Here is an 18,165-nt window from a genome sequence, read left to right on the forward strand (position 1 = left end):
ATTATATAGATAATTATACATTTAAAAAATTAAAAAGAAAAAAAAAGTACATAAAAATATACTAGAGAAAATAATGAGGTTAGTGACTTCACATTCCATTATTTAATACATTTAAAAGCAGATTATAGATTAAACATCAGAGATTAAAGTTATTTTCTCTTATTACTGAAATTTAAATTAAGAGACAATAAGAAAAAAAGAATTTAAATACATTATAAAAATATGAACCTAAAAATATTTTAAGTAACGAATTTACAAATCAGACTGTCGTTAAATGAATGTAAAAGAATTTAATAGTAAGTTGAATGCAGGTTAAATCACAAAAACAAGCAACTACTTATTGCCAGAAGCTAAAAATTAAATGCCATGTTAATTTATTTTAGTTTAGTTTTTAATAATATATTTGATGAAGAGAATTTAATGTAGTTCCTGTACAGATTGATATTAAGTAATGTCACATCAAATCTAATAAAATTATTCATTCTTAAAAGCAACTACAAAAAAAAAGAAAAAAAAATTCAATTAGTAAAGATGAACATTACAGTGTTTAATATACTACATTTGATTCAAGACAGAAAACATTTTCTTGAGAAATATGCAAAGAATTTACTTCATTTTTTTCCTTTTTTTTTAAATTTAGGTTCCAGTTGTTCTTAATTATTAGATACAGTTAAAAACATGTTTCTTAGAAAATGAATTTTATATAATCTAATCTCTTTTTTTTCCCTCTGTTTAAAAATGAAATTCTATTAAAGTAAGAAAAATCGTTTCTGCATTAAATTTTGCATTTTTTCTTTAAATTTTAAATTAATATATATATATATTTTTTTTATTTGATATAAAATTTAAATTTTTAAATAAATAAATATATCTATTTTAAAAAAATATTTTTAAAAACCAAATGTATTTTAAATAGAAAAATTTTATAAGGTTATTTAATGTATTTAAATCTTTAATATAATCATTTTTTCTGATTAAATCGATTTAAAATACTTTAAAAATTTATTCAAAAACTTCTTTAAAAATTCAAGAAAATTGTTTGATCACTTTAAATAAAAAATTTTTTTATATATATATTTGCTATAAATCTATTTTTAAAAATTCGTTAATTTAATTTAATTAATTGATTTAATAAAATTATAAAAAAAACCCTTAAAATATTTTAAAAAATTAAATTTTTTTTTAGTTTATAAAAATTAATCATCTTTTAGTAAATTTTTATGAGTTATTAAAGTCGAACTGAAGTAGCCACGAGAGAAATTACAGAATATTTTAAATTTGAATTAAAGGGAGCCTCGGGCAAATCGCAAACTGGTTTACAAAAGCGCCGATGACGTCACACGCGTCAAAGACCTTTGAAGAGATTCGTTGTTCGACTTCCGGAAATCAGTAATCGACGGAAACTCTTTGGCATTTCGCGTAATCTTTTAAAAATTCTAAATAATTTAATTCATTTAAATAAATATATATTTTAAACAAATAAAAAAAATTTTTTTTTATCTATTTAAAAAATGATTAACCACGTTAATGCAGTTGTAGATAAATTGATTTTCTTTTTTTTTTTTTTTTTTAATTTAATTTACTCGCATCCGGTAAGACGAGAATGCCGTTTCTAGTTTCTAAATTAATCTAGCAAAACGAAATTTTATTCTTGAAAATATATATATATATTTTAAATATGGAAACGAACTTTGTATTTCTCGCTATTTGATTTTATAAAATGAGTTTTACAATCTGAAATTTTTGAAAGAATTAATCGATTTTGCTAAAAACCGATTAACCAATCGTTATTTTAACTACCGATTAAGTCTATTTTCATTGATTGCTAAGCGAATTTAAGTATTAGGTGTAACACGTACTGTATACATTACATGTTAATAGCGCGCGCGTCAAAAAATGGCTCTTGGGCAGTTCTAGATCTACTGACCGATTTTTCAACAATATTTTTTTAAAATTTGGCTACCTAAATTACAAATTTTACAACTTAAATGAAGCTTTAATAAGCTAAGTTACTTGTTTTTTTTTTATAAGCGAAATTTTAATACTTCAAAATTATAAGTTTAGAGAAATTAATGTTACCGGTATCTAAGACAATTGAATGCTGCCTGAAATTACAAACAATTCTTTTTCTTAAAAAAAAAAAGGTCTAAAATCTACAAATTCGGAGAAATTAATGATAAAATTAAAGTAGCCGAACGTTGCCTGAATTACAAAAATTTACCAAGAAGAATTGTGAAATTTTATATTTCGCAGGGGACAACTTACAACAACCTATTTATTGTCATCTCTTGTATATACAATTTTTTGTCATCAGACGGAGAGTAAAAAAAAAAAAAAATGACATCCGATCATTTGGTCTAGAGACCTTTGCTTGAAGCAATAAAACACTCCTTGTAATTACATCACATCAACGTCTACATATAATGACAATCACAATAATTATTATTATTTTTTCTTCTGTAACTTTTCCGTACACAATGTTTCATTTTTAAAGTTTAGGGTTATATTGGATATTTCCAAAATTAACCACCACAGTCTTTTAAAACATAAAAAATAGGTTTACCGAGACGATGATCTTTTATTAAATAAAAACCTAAAAAATAAAGAAATAAAATTGCCTTTTATTATTTTTTTTTATTGTTCCTTTCAATAGAGAAGCTCGTATACTTTATGCACCAAACAGGTCTCTATTTTCAATAGAGACAAGTCGATATAAAAATTGGTGACATGATTTTCACATGAAGGCGTTAAAAGTACAGCAAAGTCCTGAGATGAAGATATATATTTATTTATATATATATTTTTTCTCAATATTTCGCGTTAAAGTCGGATGTTTTGGAAGTTCTAATTAATTGGTCTAACATTAATTGGTCGAATATCAGGTAGCTCCATTTCTAAAACTTGATTTTTTAAATCACGCAAGAAAAAAAAAATACCACATGAAATTATTTCATAATTTTTAAACCAAAACTTTCAGTCTTTTCTCTCAAAAAAGCCACATTAACATCATTTAATTTTTCGAATAATAATTATAATAATAACTTAATCCCTCCCCTACTAAATAATAATAATAATTCTATTAGGAATAAAATATATTTATGAAATTAGTAGCGTTATGATCCTAACTTCATCCATCAAATTCAAACAACAACAACAACAACAATAATAATAATAATGGAAAAACCTTTCTATCAAATAAAATGTTAAGTAATTATAAGCTTTTTTTCCAATTGATATAACTTTGGTCAATTAATGAAAAAAATAATAATAATCCACATCAAACACTACATATCGGATGCGGATTGTATGAGAATGTTTTTGTGGCGCCAATAATTCATTTCCAGATCTAACTTCTCTTCTTTTTTTGCCAACACTCTCATCTCCATTATCAGCTTCTCCTTCTCCATCTTTAATACTTCCAGCTGAAGAGAATGCACATCATCTTCGCTAAGTTGTTTATGATGTTGGAGTCCTCGCCCGTTTTGGACTACAGACAGGGAAGATATAGAGTCGATAACAGGTGTGGGCCACGAAGTCGGACAATAAGAAGAACTAGCTGCGGGTGGTTCGTCCGCGTGGTAAACGGAATTGTTTGATTTTCTGGGACTGGACGTCGTACTGACAACCCTATGATCTTCTACGCTGGTTTCGTCTTCGGCATCTTCGTTATTATCTTCTTTATCACTTTCATCCCATAAAAGTTTCAAAAACTTTAGTTTCATATCGGGATTGGAGTCGTTATCGGCTAAGCCCGCAAACGAAGGAGAATCCGAGTACATATCTATGATCCTCTGAGAGATAGTAGATATAGGTGGCAAAGGTCGATTACTGTTTGGCATTTTACGTTTACGTTGAACCGCTTCTTTCTTCGCTTCGTTTATCATTTTCTTCCATTTACTTCTTATATCGTCACCCGTACGCTTCACGGCTTTATTATACGAATTCAGTTTTTCGGCTATACTTTGCCACGCTGCCTGTTTCCTATCCGTCGTGACACCGTCACACGAACGTGCGTGAAGGATATTTCTACATTTCTCAAATTCTTCTAAAACAATCATCTTTTCCTGTTCCGTGAAGTTTGGTTTTCGGTGTCGTTTAGGTCTTCCTATTGAAGTCATGGAATGCCTATGAACGGAAGAAGAAAACTGAAAGTAGGTATGGACGAACGGACAGACAAACTGTTAAATATCGGTGGATGCGGAGGAAGAATTTCTTTGCCGACAATCAACCATAATCGAGTCAAGTCGATTCGGTGCCATCTTTAGTCCCCGGGTCCAATACTAACGACGATTTCCCTTGCATAACCGGCTTTTTCCTTAAAACGATCATAAAACCGAGAAGATAAATAACATTTCACAATATCTTCTATTACAATCCAACAATAATTAAATGTCTTCTTTTACTCCTTCGATAAACAACTTTAAAGCACAAGTACAGAACAGCCTAACTTCCGGGACTATCGATCTTTTACCGTGTTATATACTTCTAGATCTGACGTCATTTTTATATTTTAAAAATTCCTACTTTTTTTATTAATTTTATGTCGGTTATTATTTTTTAAATATTTAAATTAATCTTCTTTATAAATTTATTAATTCGACTTAAACCTCCAAATGTTATCAAATACGAAACTGTCGTTGTAGTCATACAATTGTATTTTGCAAACGATTCAAATTAAAGGTCGCGGGTAAGTTTTTCGTTTATTTTTATTGGTATAAATTATTAACAGAGTGTTTCGTTTATGATATAAATAAATAAAATATACGTTTAATAAAAAGTCACATTTTAAAATATTATGAAAAATAAAATGGAATCAGTTTATTCATCTCGTTGTTTAATAACAAAAGTATGTCTATTTCAAATTTGAATTTAATACCACGTTTCTTTATATACAAATCACCTGTTTCTCCTTTGTTTCAAAATTTATATATATGTAATATATTATAAAGAATACTTTAAAATATATTCAGAAGTAAATTATAGAAAGAAAAATATGCTTTTATTCGTTTTTAATTAATTGAAAAACTAAATTTGAGTTTAAATATTTAGCATTTCATTTATAGAAAAAGCTAACATTTATAAAAGAATCTAATAATTAAAAAATAAAGTAGACTTAAGGATTTATTTTATTATTATTTAAAAGGCCAAACACTCAGCTGTCAATAGATTATGTATAAAGAATACCATGAAACCAGTGATTGTTTTATGGATAAGGATGAACTAGCCACTGTCGATACTCGACTTAATTAAATCAACACGGACAACTGAAAGTTGAGGTGACCGACCATCCTCTTTTAGGGAGGACAGTCCTTCTTTTGTAAGTTCTTTCCTCCCTCGAAAAGTGTTCTTCTACGTGTCCTCCTTTTTGACATTTGAAGACTAATCTGTAAATCTCTATATTCGATTGATGCCGAGCCGATCCGTTGCATGTAATGTGATGTGTTTGAAGTACTGCTCTACTCACTACAAACACCAGATACTATAACTATAACTTCAAGTTTTGAAGTTATAGTGATGTGTTTGTATTTGACATGACAATTCATCAAGGCTCAGTACAGTGCAGCAAAATGCAATTATGAAACGCATGTGCTCTGCACAGGGGACCTTGAGAGAGTGTGCTGAATGCAGGTAGCTTTGTTTGCTTCTTACCAAAACACAACATGGCATGCACATACTCATGCAGTAGAGATTATTATAATGTATTATTGTGGCAATGAATAAAATGTTTCTTTTATTTACAATATTTTTTCCTTCAATTTATGTGTGTCCTTCTTTTCATTGTAAAAAAGTTGGTCACTTTATGAAAGTGGAATGTTTGAAAAGTGAATGATGAAAGATGGAAAATGGCATTTCACTTTCGATGGTTAACGGGTTCGAAAATGTTAGCGTTCTTTGAATTTTGTCTACTGTTAAAGGTGTATCGATTTATTCAATTTTATGGATGTTTTCATGTGTTTGTTTTTGCAGTTAGTTGCATTTTTCCAAAATATAATAATCTGTTAATGGACAGTTCTACCAATAGTCAATTTACTTTGTTTAAGAAATGAATAATTTTAACCTTATTTCTATTAAACTTTTATTTGTGTCAACTTTTATATTGAGTGATGTTAAGTATCAGACGTATTTGATGATATTTGATCAAAAACAATAATTTTAAACAATGTGAAACAGATGTGTTTTTATATTCTAATATGAATATAAAAACACATCTGTTTCACATTGTTTAAAATTATTGTGTCTTAATATAGACACAATTTACAAAACCTAGTGAATAAAATTATTATAAATTTCTATTTATTAGAATATAATAATTTTTAAAATTACCAGAAATTAGTCAAGAAAAATCTGTTCTGTTCTATTTTGAAATTGGCATCCTTGTACAGTACCTTGCAGTGCTGATATTTATTGGTATGTTGCACTCCCAATAAGCTTTTATTTTCTTTATAGAAGCCACTTTTCTTAAAGTATAAGAGGCTTTTCACAGGTTCTAGGTATGCAGTCTCAAGCTCAGTCCCCAATCTCAAGATAATAGCGAGGTTGAGGCCGAAGTTTTAAATGCAAAAACATGTACGTTGGACATTTGGCGGTGCTTTCCCGTAAGCCTAGAAGTTTGACAATGGCATTTGGAAAGTTAGTGGAATCATGCTTGACGTTCCAAACGCCATTGTCAAACTTCTAGACTTACAGGAAAGTGGCATCGAATGTCCAATGTACACGTTTTTGCATTTAAAACTTCGACCTCAACCTCGCTAATGTCTTATTCAGAGCAGTGCCACAATATATCCAATATCCATATCCATATCCAAAGAAAATAGGTGGCAGTTTTGTCCAACAAATTGTCCTCCTTTATAGATGCCCATTCTGTACAGATGGTTACTTAGATGATAGTGCATGTCAGAAAACTAACTATCACTCTCATCTGATTCCTTATCTAACTTTAATAAGTCAGATGTTAATTTCATTGAAGACTCTTTAACTATCAATCTTGAATGTTCATGTCCTGTGAACATTCCATGGCTTCAGTTCCATATATTTATCTTAGTTGACTGGTATTATATACAATGCCTACAAGCACTTTTGATTTTTTGATTTTTATTTTTTATCTTGGTAACAACATACAATCGTACATATATGCACTTTGGACTACGGGAAGTTTTTGAATTTGAATTTGGTTATTTGAAGATGGCTCTGTTCTGTATTTTGTGTATGTTAGCCATTGGCGTAGCCAGAGTTTTGTTATGGGGGCCTAGTAGAGGCTGTAATTTTCTGGGGAGGGGCACCAGGTTAACCGGGGGGCATGCCCACCCATGCCCCTTCCTGGCTATGCCCATGATGTTAGCTGATGATGATCATTGGAAAGGGACAAAAACATTCATATTTGTAAACATGTTTAATTTTTTTTATTGGTTTTGGATAAATGTAAGTGTGTGTTTTTATATTCATGTTCTTTGGTTTTATTCCATAGCTTCCTTAATCTTCCAGTTTTATAATGGCCTATTACTTCTTATAGTTTCACAGAAGGTTCTGGACTGGTCATAAGTGAAGATGCATCTTGTTTAGCAAGTCCATTCACATTCTCATTTCCTTCTACCCCAAAATTCTTGGCACCCACACCAAAGTAACTTTATTACTGTAAGCCAGCTCATTAAGAAGGGTTTTGCAATTCCACACCAGTTTAAATTTAACCTGAGTGGAATTAATTATCTTAATGTCTGCTTGACTGTCAGATAATAAGATCATAACTCTATCCATATTTTCTCTAAGATAGTGTGTGATAGAATAAATTTTGATCTGAAACACAATAATGTGCTTACCCATACTCTGAGAAATCTCAGCTTGTGGGCTATACCCCTAATACCAGCAGTGGAAACCTAAAAGAATGGAGATCTGATCTAATTTACAGATGATTCCAAGCCTGATTATTATCTTGGATCCATCTATAAATCAGGTCAGGTCTCCACTCTTTATATCAGTTATATCTTTGCACCATTGTTCCCTAGTTGCAAAAACTGCTTTAAATGGCCAAGCAAAGATTATTTAGTCTCTACCATGTCTGTAGATATTAGGAGTACAAAATTATTAATCTTAGATGCAATTTTGTGACTATCTTCCATACAATGATTCCACCAGGGTTTAAAAGATTTAAGCCTATATGCACTCATCTTTGCCTCATCCTTAAAGTAAATATGAAGGGGAAGGTAAGATTTAGAATGACTTCCAAACTCTAATTGTTGCAGTGGTCATAACACTTGTACTACCAAGACAAGCCAGTCTTTGAAGATGCCTTACTTCAGACTGTTCCACCTTTTTCTACCAAACAATTGCAACATATGTAACCATGAGTCTTATCACTGTGATGTATAACCAATATACCATCTTTGGCTTTCATCCCCATGTCTCCCAAACAGTCTTTTGCATGCCAGCACACAGATTTTTGTTAAATCTTTCTTGTTGTCACTTATAGGTAATTTATCAGTAAAATTATTTATTTATTGCCAAAGCAATGATTTGCAATATTTATTATATTGAATGAATAAACAGTCATGAAGTGGCATGTGTCTAGCCTACCACTTTTTGGTACAGTGTTTTTTCATATGGAAAAATATGGTTGTGTGTAACTTGTATTAAAATAGAAATATCACCGTATTATAGCCTGAATATTTAGGCAATCATTTGGTACAATATATACATATTGGACTTTGTGATGTTTGTTATACTTGTATTAGAATTATTCATGGAGCAATTTGTTAAGTAAGACAGTAGTATATCTAACACTTTTCCTGGGTAATTTTATTTTCTCTATGTTGATTCCAGATTAACTTGTTGCCCAGTATAACTCTAAGGTAGAGTACTTAATCTCACAATATTAACAACACTTTCAAAAAGAACTGGCAGAATAAAATTTAAATCTCTCTTGTCTAAGAATGGCACCAGATTGGTCTTTTGAGGATTGACACTCAAACTCCTCTCTAGATACCATTCCTCTACAAAATGCAGAGATTTCTGTAAGACTTACATAATTAATCAGGGTACTTACCAGAGATGATAATTTCAAAATCATCAGCAAAGCTTTGAGTGAAAGAGCCATATTCATTGAGTCTCACCAAAGGATTATCACTGGTGATATTCAATGAATGTGGCTTTTTCACTCACTCAAGGCTATGCTGATGACCTGGTGGTGGTAGAAATCGAGTGCTACCTACACACTAGTTCCTGTAGGCTGAACTGTAGATAGCATTCCAGAAAGTCAAGAAGAAAGTGAATTCTGTTATCCAGCATGGAATTGATTCATTTACAAATAATGTCATCAATTCCTCTTTCCCTAACATCAGCTGATATGGTCTAATAAAGAGTGTTATTGAATGCACTCATAATATCAAGAATAGCCACCAGAGCTATTTCTTTAGACAACAGTGTCTTCTCAGTTACATCTACTAATTGATGTAGTGTTGACCTAGTAGGTTTACCTGATTGATAAGCAAATTGACTTCTATATGATGTCTTTATGTCATCACCACTTTGTTATGCTTATCAATTATCTTTTCTACTACCATGATATTCCATTAACAGGATGATGCAGTGCCAGGTTATTGAATATGTATCCTTATTGGATGGTGGAAGTTTTTCCAGTTTTTTTCAATTCCCTGGACACATTTTTACAAATCTTTGCATGTAAAACAGTACAAATCCATCTTTTATGATTGTTTAACGTGCCATTTCAACTTTTTTGGGCTATTCCAACCCTTGGTTGGCTTAAAACAAGAACACACTATTCTTACTTTGAGCTTTGTTGATATTTATATGCAATAAAAGTGTACAAACTGTAATTGTGAAAGTATTTGAACAATAATGTACTACTACCATAATAATTATTGATTCCAAGTCTGCTAGATGCTTTTAATATAAAACCCATGTACTAATGTCTTGGGAAAAGTTTTTACAAAAATCAGGCATGAGCTAACTGGTTTTACCTAGCATAGCATCATATGGTCTTGGCATTTTTCATCTCTAAAAGGACCTGTTTGTCTCTAAAAGAACCCATACCTGTTTCCAAGAACTGCACATGTTGAGTGCTTTTACATGAAAATCTTAACTTTAGACCTGCCTAGTGCATTTCCAACATTGAGCTCAATATGCCAACTTATTGAGTTTGCCGGCAAACTAGATGCTGGGTTAATGAAATTTCACTGTGTTTTAAAAGGAAAGACATCAAAGTAGTAGGCCTAAAAGCATTAATCTGGTCATTAGGTTTCTTCCCAGGCTTGGATATAAAAACTACTATAGTCTTCTGCCATGGTTTTGGAATATACCCCAATGCCAGACTTGTTCTGCAAATCCTGCAGAGGATAGGTGTCAAAACACATACTGTCCTCTGCAGCATTATTAGCATGATATTATCTGATCCAGGAATCTTATATGGTTCAAATGACTGTAAATAGCTTATATGTTTTCATCATAAAGATTGAACAAGAGAACTGCCATTTTCTCCTCTCCACTTCTAACAAAGAACCTATATAATGAGGATTTAGTCTGATCTGCTTAGCATCAGGAGAGTGATGCTGAATTAATGTATCTAGCACCTCCCTACCTGATTTCGTATAGTTACCAGAGGCCCACCATAATTGGTGCCTCCCTCCTAAGAATTTTTTGGAGCTTAGACCTTTCATTGTATCACAAAATTCTCCCCAAGATTACCTTTTAGCTTTCTTTACAGATTTGTTGTACTATCTCAGAGTTCATATAAACTCCTGTTCATCTGTCAGCTTAGCCTTCCTAAAAAGCTATCTTACTATCTTCCTTTGCTCTCTTGCCAGTAATGGGCAGTTATTATGATATGATATGATTCTATAATGGACTGCTAGAAAACAGCAGCCATTTCCAGATCTTGTGTGTCTCTGAGCTTCAAAAGAATTCGGCCTAGAAGACTTTCAAGTTTCCCCTGGTAGTGAGTGATCTGAGTTTTCTCTTTTAGTGTCTGAACAGTCATTCACTATTTACCTCAGAATCTATCTCAAAACGTGTGGTTGGTGATCCAACATCAAACCTCATCAACACACCACTTCTAATATACTTACTTACCTATATAGTTATTAAGTTAATATTGATAATCTCTTTCCTTATTACAGTTATGAGGATTGGCTTATTTCTCTGATTTATAATTTCTAAATTATTGGAAAGAATAAAATCAAGGAACACCCGATGAAAATTGCTTTGATTTGGATCTTTGTTTAGAATTTGAACTGCCCAGACTTCATGATATGCTTTAGTATCAAAGCCTATAATTATTCCCTTTCTAACCGCACCATATTCCATCAGTTCTTGTAGTCATGATACTTAAGAACATAAATACAGGTATACCTCACCTTACGTCGGTAATTGGTTCCAGGAGAAGCGACGTAAGTCGAAAAACAACATAAGTTGAATTTACTTGTGAAGTTACGACGTAAGTCGAAACTACGGTGGAAAATGCCAATAATGAGCACTTAAAGACCACTAAATAAGACAACAACACAGAAACACAGATGTTTTCGTGTTTCGTTCTCTAGGATTTATGATGACTATATTAACATTTACTGTAAATATACATACTTTAATATGATTTTATGTGCTTTTAATGCTTTTCTAATGATATTACGACTTTAATATTTGTGGCGGACGGATGTAAAGTCGAATAAAATGACTTAAACTTGATTTTTATTTTTCCATATACTTTTTTGACAAACGATGTATAATCGAGAACGACGTAACTCGAGGTATACCTGTAATGGTAAAATATAAATATCATACTCCTTTTTTTTGTATGATTTTTAGACAATATCATCCAGAATAAACAAATAAATAATTGCACTTAAAAGTAATAATAGATCAAAATATTCTTTAAAATCAAAGCAAAAAACAACTTAATGATTTTAAAGTTAATTGTTATGTTCATTTTATAAGGTCTAATTTTCAATCGAAATATTTTGAAAACATAGATACTACTGTATGTAATAAAAATAAAACTGTTTTATGTTTACTTTATAAGGGAGTTGGTGATTATTTGTATATATGCTCAAAAGAGGACATTAGTATTCAATCCAATTATGTATGGCTTTCTTAGGGTCTTGGGAAATTTTTATTCTTATTATTCTTACTTATGGCCCTGTATGGTATACGCTTTATCTTTCTTCATCTTCAACAATACGAAAGAATGATTAATTACATTGTATTCGGGAAATCTAAAATACATATTCATACTTACTATTTGGGAACATTTTTAAAAAAGTAATCATTAAAACTTTCACAAATATTCCAGCTCCCAACATAGTTTTGTTTGTAGAAATCTTTTACTTTGTGTAGTCACTTTCAAAATATTAATTTAATTTTAATTTTCACTTTTCCATTTCCATTTTTTAAATTTCATTTATAATACCGTATTTACTCGCATATAAGACAAGATTTTTATTCATTTATCACAGCTTCAAATTCCTAGGTCGTCCTATACGCGCTAGTGAAAAATTCTTTGCGTTTTGCAAATAATTTTTGTTAACCGTGTATTTGCATTTTTTACCGGACTCTCTTGTATTTAAAAACATAAGTATTTTATCTCGGTTGTTTGAATCGTTCTTGTATATTGTCAGGAGTAAAGATGAATAGCAATAGGAAAAGCAAAGCTTTTGAATTGAATTCAAGATTGAAATTCCAGAATCACACGGGAGCCCGATATAAGTTTTAATCCATTCCCACATGAGAACATTATTATTTGGAAATTGATAAGTGTAATCGATGGAGAGTGGATTTGACTTAAGAATTGGCAAAAAAAAGGTTCCCGATCGTCCAGCTTTTACGCGAACAAATTATGTTGTCGATTTTACAAGATTTTTGTGGGACAATATGTGCATTTATGTTCATTTGATATTTTACTTGCCGTTAAACAAAATAAAATTAGAATTGTATTAATAAATCTAATTTTCTTTATTTTGATCTTTAAAGTCACATCTTGTCCTATACGCGAGGTCATCGTATATGCGAGTAAATACTGTATTTCAGATTATACAAATAAGGCTATTGGATGGTTAATCAATACATATATATTTTAAATAATAATACTTTTCTTGCTTTATGATTATGATATTCAATATAGGCTAAGCAATATCCATTGATTGAAATTGTTTTCTTAATTATGTTTTTTATAAAGTTGTGGCTATCGGCCATGATATTGTATATTTTGTATATTTTATTTCGAATTAATCCTAGCTTTCCTTCCTGTTTCTTTGTTCTGAATTCTTTCTAGAACTTTCTTGTCTAACCCTTTTGCCCTTGGGTAGGATTATCTTTTCCACGAAAATAAGAACAAGAGGGAGTGGGGCCCTAGGGCCAAATGGACAGAAAAAGAGTTAGTCTGGGTGAGAATCCCGAAGAGGTAGGCAGCAAAAAGGACGATCGAAGACTACGAGTTGCCGAGGGATCATTGAGAAAAGACAACAAAGTCAAAAATAGATGAAAGGTCTATGACAAGAAAAAAGGGTCACGAATAAGAGGGCGATCCGAAGTTGTGTCCTACCCAAGAGCACGTCACTACGAAAATCCCGGGTATTTCTATTCCTTTCCTTAACCTTCCTTATTTCTTCTACTTTTCCATTTTCCTTAGTTTTAAGATAGTTATAAGTTAGTATAAGTTAATACGATCTTCGTCTGACTGTTGCGCACGTGCGAATTAACTATTTTGAGGACAAGTACTTAATGCCTATGTATATAAAATTCATAAAGTTGTAAAGTTGGGATCCAATGTAAAGAACCTGTTCGGAGAGAATTAAACTACTTTGTGCTGTGAATAACGTTAAGTTTTGTTTTGTACTATTTCACTCATGGAATTAAGTGCCTCTCATTACAAACCTCACAAAGTAATGTTTAAAAAAAATTTTTTGTTGTGTTGTTTCCTTTACATGTTGTTATAAGGTATCTATTTGTATACTTTATATTATTTGAACTTCTTTCTGGTCTATTTGTACTACTACTAACAAAAATGCTGACTTCCAATTTTTACATTTACTTTAGATTATTGGTACCTAATTTTCATCTTTAACATTATCTTCATATTCCTTGTGTTTATCATTATATCTATATCATCAGTTTTGTCTGGTACTTTGTATAATCATTTATTTCAAATTTTTGAGGTTTATTTTGTTTATAAATAAACAAACATCGTGAAATTAGATAAACTTGTAGAGCCAAACATCCACCGGATTACATTGGGCTACTTTTCTGCAATTCTATTCAATTAATTACTAAATAATTTGTCTCTAGAGGGAGGTGTTGGACACCATCTCTTATTTTGTTTATAGATTTATTATCTGTTCAACATGGATGAAAATGTTTGCTCTTGTATAGTTTTATATTTACATGTAATACTTGACTTGAAAATATCTATTACTTTTAACATTTATTATTGGATTGAAACTTAATTAAAAATAATAAAATATTGATTAAAAAATAAATGTTTTTTTTGCAAATTATTTATATTTTTGATAATATATAATTTGGTTTTTAGTAATTTAATTTAAAAACTTTATAGGTTAGACCAGTGATGAACAACCCTTTTCTGGATGTAGGCCACAAATGAACTCTGTAGACTTCTGGTGAGCCACATGCATTTTTTTTCTTACAGAGTTGCAGGTTTAAGCTTGCTGAGTATCAACATACTCCATAATCTTTAATACACTAAATACTAAAATACATGCTAATGATATGCAACTAGTAATATGCAGTTTATTCTTATTTTTTTTCATTGTTCAAGTTCAGTTTGAATGTTCGTTGTCACGAGTATCAGCTTCATTAAGAGTTTCATAATGGTATGCAACAGAAAACGGCAAAGTAAAACTGCATTGCCAAAGTCCCGAGGGCCACAAATTTGGACTCTGCTCATGACCGTGTTAGATTATAAAAGCTATTTGATAATAAAAATTAAATGTTGAATAAACAAAAGAAATGTAAAACCATTTTATTAAAGTCACTTAACAATTTATCAATTAGCTTTTAATCTTCTTTTTTTTTAATATATAATACAGATATACTTTTTACACATATGTAGTAAATTTAACTTTCACTTAAACCTACTAACTGGAGTAAAAATTGTTCTAATATTGCGAACGTTTTTGATGTCCCTTCTGGGCTCTTCTTTGGACATTCTATTAAAACCGTTGTAAGCTGGTTCTTCGATTTTGAATTTCTTTCAATGGCATTCGATTACGTATTCCTAATGCGCACGCATTTCAAATCCAACGTAACATTGTAAACTACTATAAGATTCGAAACGTAAATTGCTTATAATTCAAAACGATTATAAACGTGAATAAATAAAATAAATTTAAATGCTATTGTCCATTAGGAATTACCATGCTGTAGAAAGTGACACTTCTTTATGATTAATGCTTTTGGATTCACACTCTGCCTTAAATATTTCCATAGCTTTCAATATCTTGAGGTGATCTTGATGTGGGGTGGTGAGAACTATGGAAATATTTAAGGTGGAGTGTGAATCCAAAAGCATTAATCATAAGGAAGAAGTGTCATTTTCTACAGCATGGCAATTCCTAATGGACGTTTATAATTCACGTTTATAATTGTTTGAATTATAAGCGATTTACGTTTCGAATCTTATAGTAGTTTACAATGTTACATTGAATTTGAAATGCATGCTCATTAGGAATACGTAATCGAATGCCGGTGAAAGAAATTTAAAATCGAAGAACCAGCTTACAGCGGTTTTAATGGAATGCCCGAAGAAGAGCCCAGAAGGGGCATCGAAAACGTTCGCAATATTAGAACAATTTTTTAGTAGGTTTAAGTGAAAGTTAATTTTATACATAGTAAATTATTTTAAAGCTCTAAGACAGCAATATTTGTGAAACGTTTTTTCAGATAATCCTCTGTGTTGTACAATTTATTGTAAAGACGTTCACTGTGAAATTGTAAAGCTTGACAGCTAAGCATACGATTAAACATTTTACTGGTTATTTGTAATTTTATCAATATTTTAATGATATTGTTTTAAATGTGTGAGTCTAATAATAATTTTTAGGAATTCTTTGCCTTATATTTAAAAGGCATTCACCTAACTGATGAGGGCCATTAACCCCAAGGGCTGAAATGCATTTTGAGAGATATATAAGGCATTAATAGTTTCATGTGTATGATAACCCTTTCATTGAAATAATTTACTACATATGTGTAAGAAGTATATTTATACTTAACAATTTGATTTTTTTTTTTATAAAAATAAAACATGTTTCTATGTAATTTTCAATAAAATTTGAACATTAAAGAATCAATTATTAGCAAAAACAACAAAATTTTCTGCTTGATTATAGTATAATTGGATTAATTTCATTAGAATAGAGAGGAAAGTTTAGATGTAATTTTTAATATACAGTGGACCTTTGTTATAGCGCTGCTCACTATACCGCGCACTCGGTTATAGCGCGGACGATGTTCGCGACGCGATAAGCTCAAACACATTTATACAGGTCCGTGCGGCGTTAGCGAGTAGCGCATTTTATTGTTACTGCGTATTGAGTAATTGTGTATGTATTGAGTTCCTGAATGTATTTTGAATAGTGTTTAATTATTGTATGCATGATGAATAAAAGAAAAGCTTACAGTGTGAAAGAAAAGCTTGACATTATTGCCAAAGTAAAGAGGTGAACCGCGTTACACCGCACCACTCGGTATAATGCGGGTGTTGTTATCCACCCGACATGCGCATTATATCGGGGGTCCACTGTATATAATTTTATCATTACTTTGTATTATGTTTATATATATAAAATGGAAGATTGACTGGTATCTGACATCTTAAAGTTTTTGAGATCTCTTTTTCTTGGACAGCAAAAGTTAATTATAATACACATTATATGAAACATTCTTATACTAAGTTAAAGCATCTTTTTTTAACATATTTTCTAAAAATGAAAATAGTTAAGATTTTTCAATATTAACTGTATTTTCTGTGTTTGTAAATTGGAGGGTGGTATTGGACAGAAATTTTTCTTTAAAAATATATTTATTGTCTTGAATTACAAATTATTGTTGTTTTATATAGGATAGTGATTTTGAAACTTTGAAACGTTTCAGACCCTTTTATAAAAGACATATTTTGATGAACCTTGTTTTCGGCTGTTAGCTTTTAGTCATAAATAATTTTACATGTGTGAGGCATCTTACATTATTTTTTGACCATTTTTTCATTGCATTAATTTGAATAGTTTTGTTAAAATAACAGAATTAATAAATTACAAAATTTAATAAAAATAACAAACTTATTTTGTGATTGTAAAAAGACACTTCATGCCAACAATCAAATAAAATACTAAATACCGAACCTGTTACCGGTGTAATTTGCGTGAAAAAATCTTCTTTCCACAAACGTTTTCGAGCTTTCCAAACAGCTCTTCTTCAGGTAGAGAAAAAGGTTCCGACGAAACACTTCGAAAAAGGAACGTAGACATTTAAATAAAAACCGAATCTTTCGTCGGAACCTTTTTCTCTACCTGAAGAAGAGCTGTTTGGAAAGCTCGAAAACGTTTGTGGAAAGAAGATTTTTTCACGCAAATTACACCGGTAACAGGTTCGGTATTTAGTATTTCATCCCCGGTGTCGGAGTGAAGAGTAATTTTACTCAAATAAAATAATTAACACTACAGTGTTGTGGCATTACAATCACGATTTATAATTAAGACCTACTCGCTAGTACTTTCAATAGCTTACAGCCACCGTTTTCGGGCAAAGAAGAAATCGAATACAATTAATTTTCAAACATTTGGTTAGTAAACGGACTTTTTCAAATTATCCGAGGCACGTGCGGCAAGTTTTACCTCATTGTCCAATACCATCTGAATGAGAGAATAGAACGAGAATAGGCAAAAATGATAATTTGCATTAATTATTTTATTACAGATATAAATTATAATGGATTTACTGCCAGAAAAAATTGCTCAACTGATCCCAAAAGAAAGAAATGACTTAAAATTACATGAAATAGAAGAAGAAATTGTTGGTAAAGTGATAAGATATATGATTGATCATTTTGTAGACTTTCTATTTCAAGATTATAAAAATGGTAAGAATTAATGTTAAAATTTATTTTTCATTACAAATGAACCAAATATCTGTTTTATTGGAACTTGT

General features: G+C 30.6%; 2 protein-coding genes across 3 annotated transcripts in view; one reads left to right on the forward strand and one right to left on the reverse strand.

The window, feature by feature from the left end:
- Positions 1–3,284: 3,284 nt before the first annotated feature.
- On the reverse strand, positions 3,285–4,118 carry LOC136990942 (myb/SANT-like DNA-binding domain-containing protein 4). The gene has a single exon (XM_067289415.1). It carries the CDS (start codon positions 4,116–4,118, stop codon positions 3,285–3,287), a length of 834 nt encoding a protein of 277 aa, XP_067145516.1.
- A 344-nt stretch (positions 4,119–4,462) lies between these two features.
- JMJD5 (Jumonji domain containing 5) overlaps positions 4,463–18,165 on the forward strand; it is a 40,652-nt gene continuing 26,949 nt past the window's right edge. Inside the window, exons 1-2 of one of the 2 annotated variants that reach the window (XM_067289396.1) lie at positions 4,463–4,687; positions 17,935–18,097. In XM_067289396.1, the coding sequence (XP_067145497.1) occupies positions 17,947–18,097 (151 nt within the window). In that variant the 5' untranslated portion in view covers positions 4,463–4,687; positions 17,935–17,946. Of the gene's footprint in view, positions 4,688–14,555; positions 14,619–17,934; positions 18,098–18,165 lie in introns of those variants that run through there. The other variant, XM_067289395.1, reaches the window with a different exon arrangement.

The sequence above is a fragment of the Centruroides vittatus genome, unplaced genomic scaffold (genome assembly GCF_030686945.1).
Source record: "Centruroides vittatus isolate TY-2023 unplaced genomic scaffold, ASM3068694v2 contig_1381, whole genome shotgun sequence".
NCBI classification, from domain to species: Eukaryota; Metazoa; Arthropoda; class Arachnida; order Scorpiones; family Buthidae; genus Centruroides; species Centruroides vittatus.

Excerpts from the sequence above, each read along its gene's own strand:
- LOC136990942 (XM_067289415.1), bottom strand. The coding sequence starts at position 4,118 with ATGACTTCAATAGGAAGACCTAAACGACACCGAAAACCAAACTTCACG.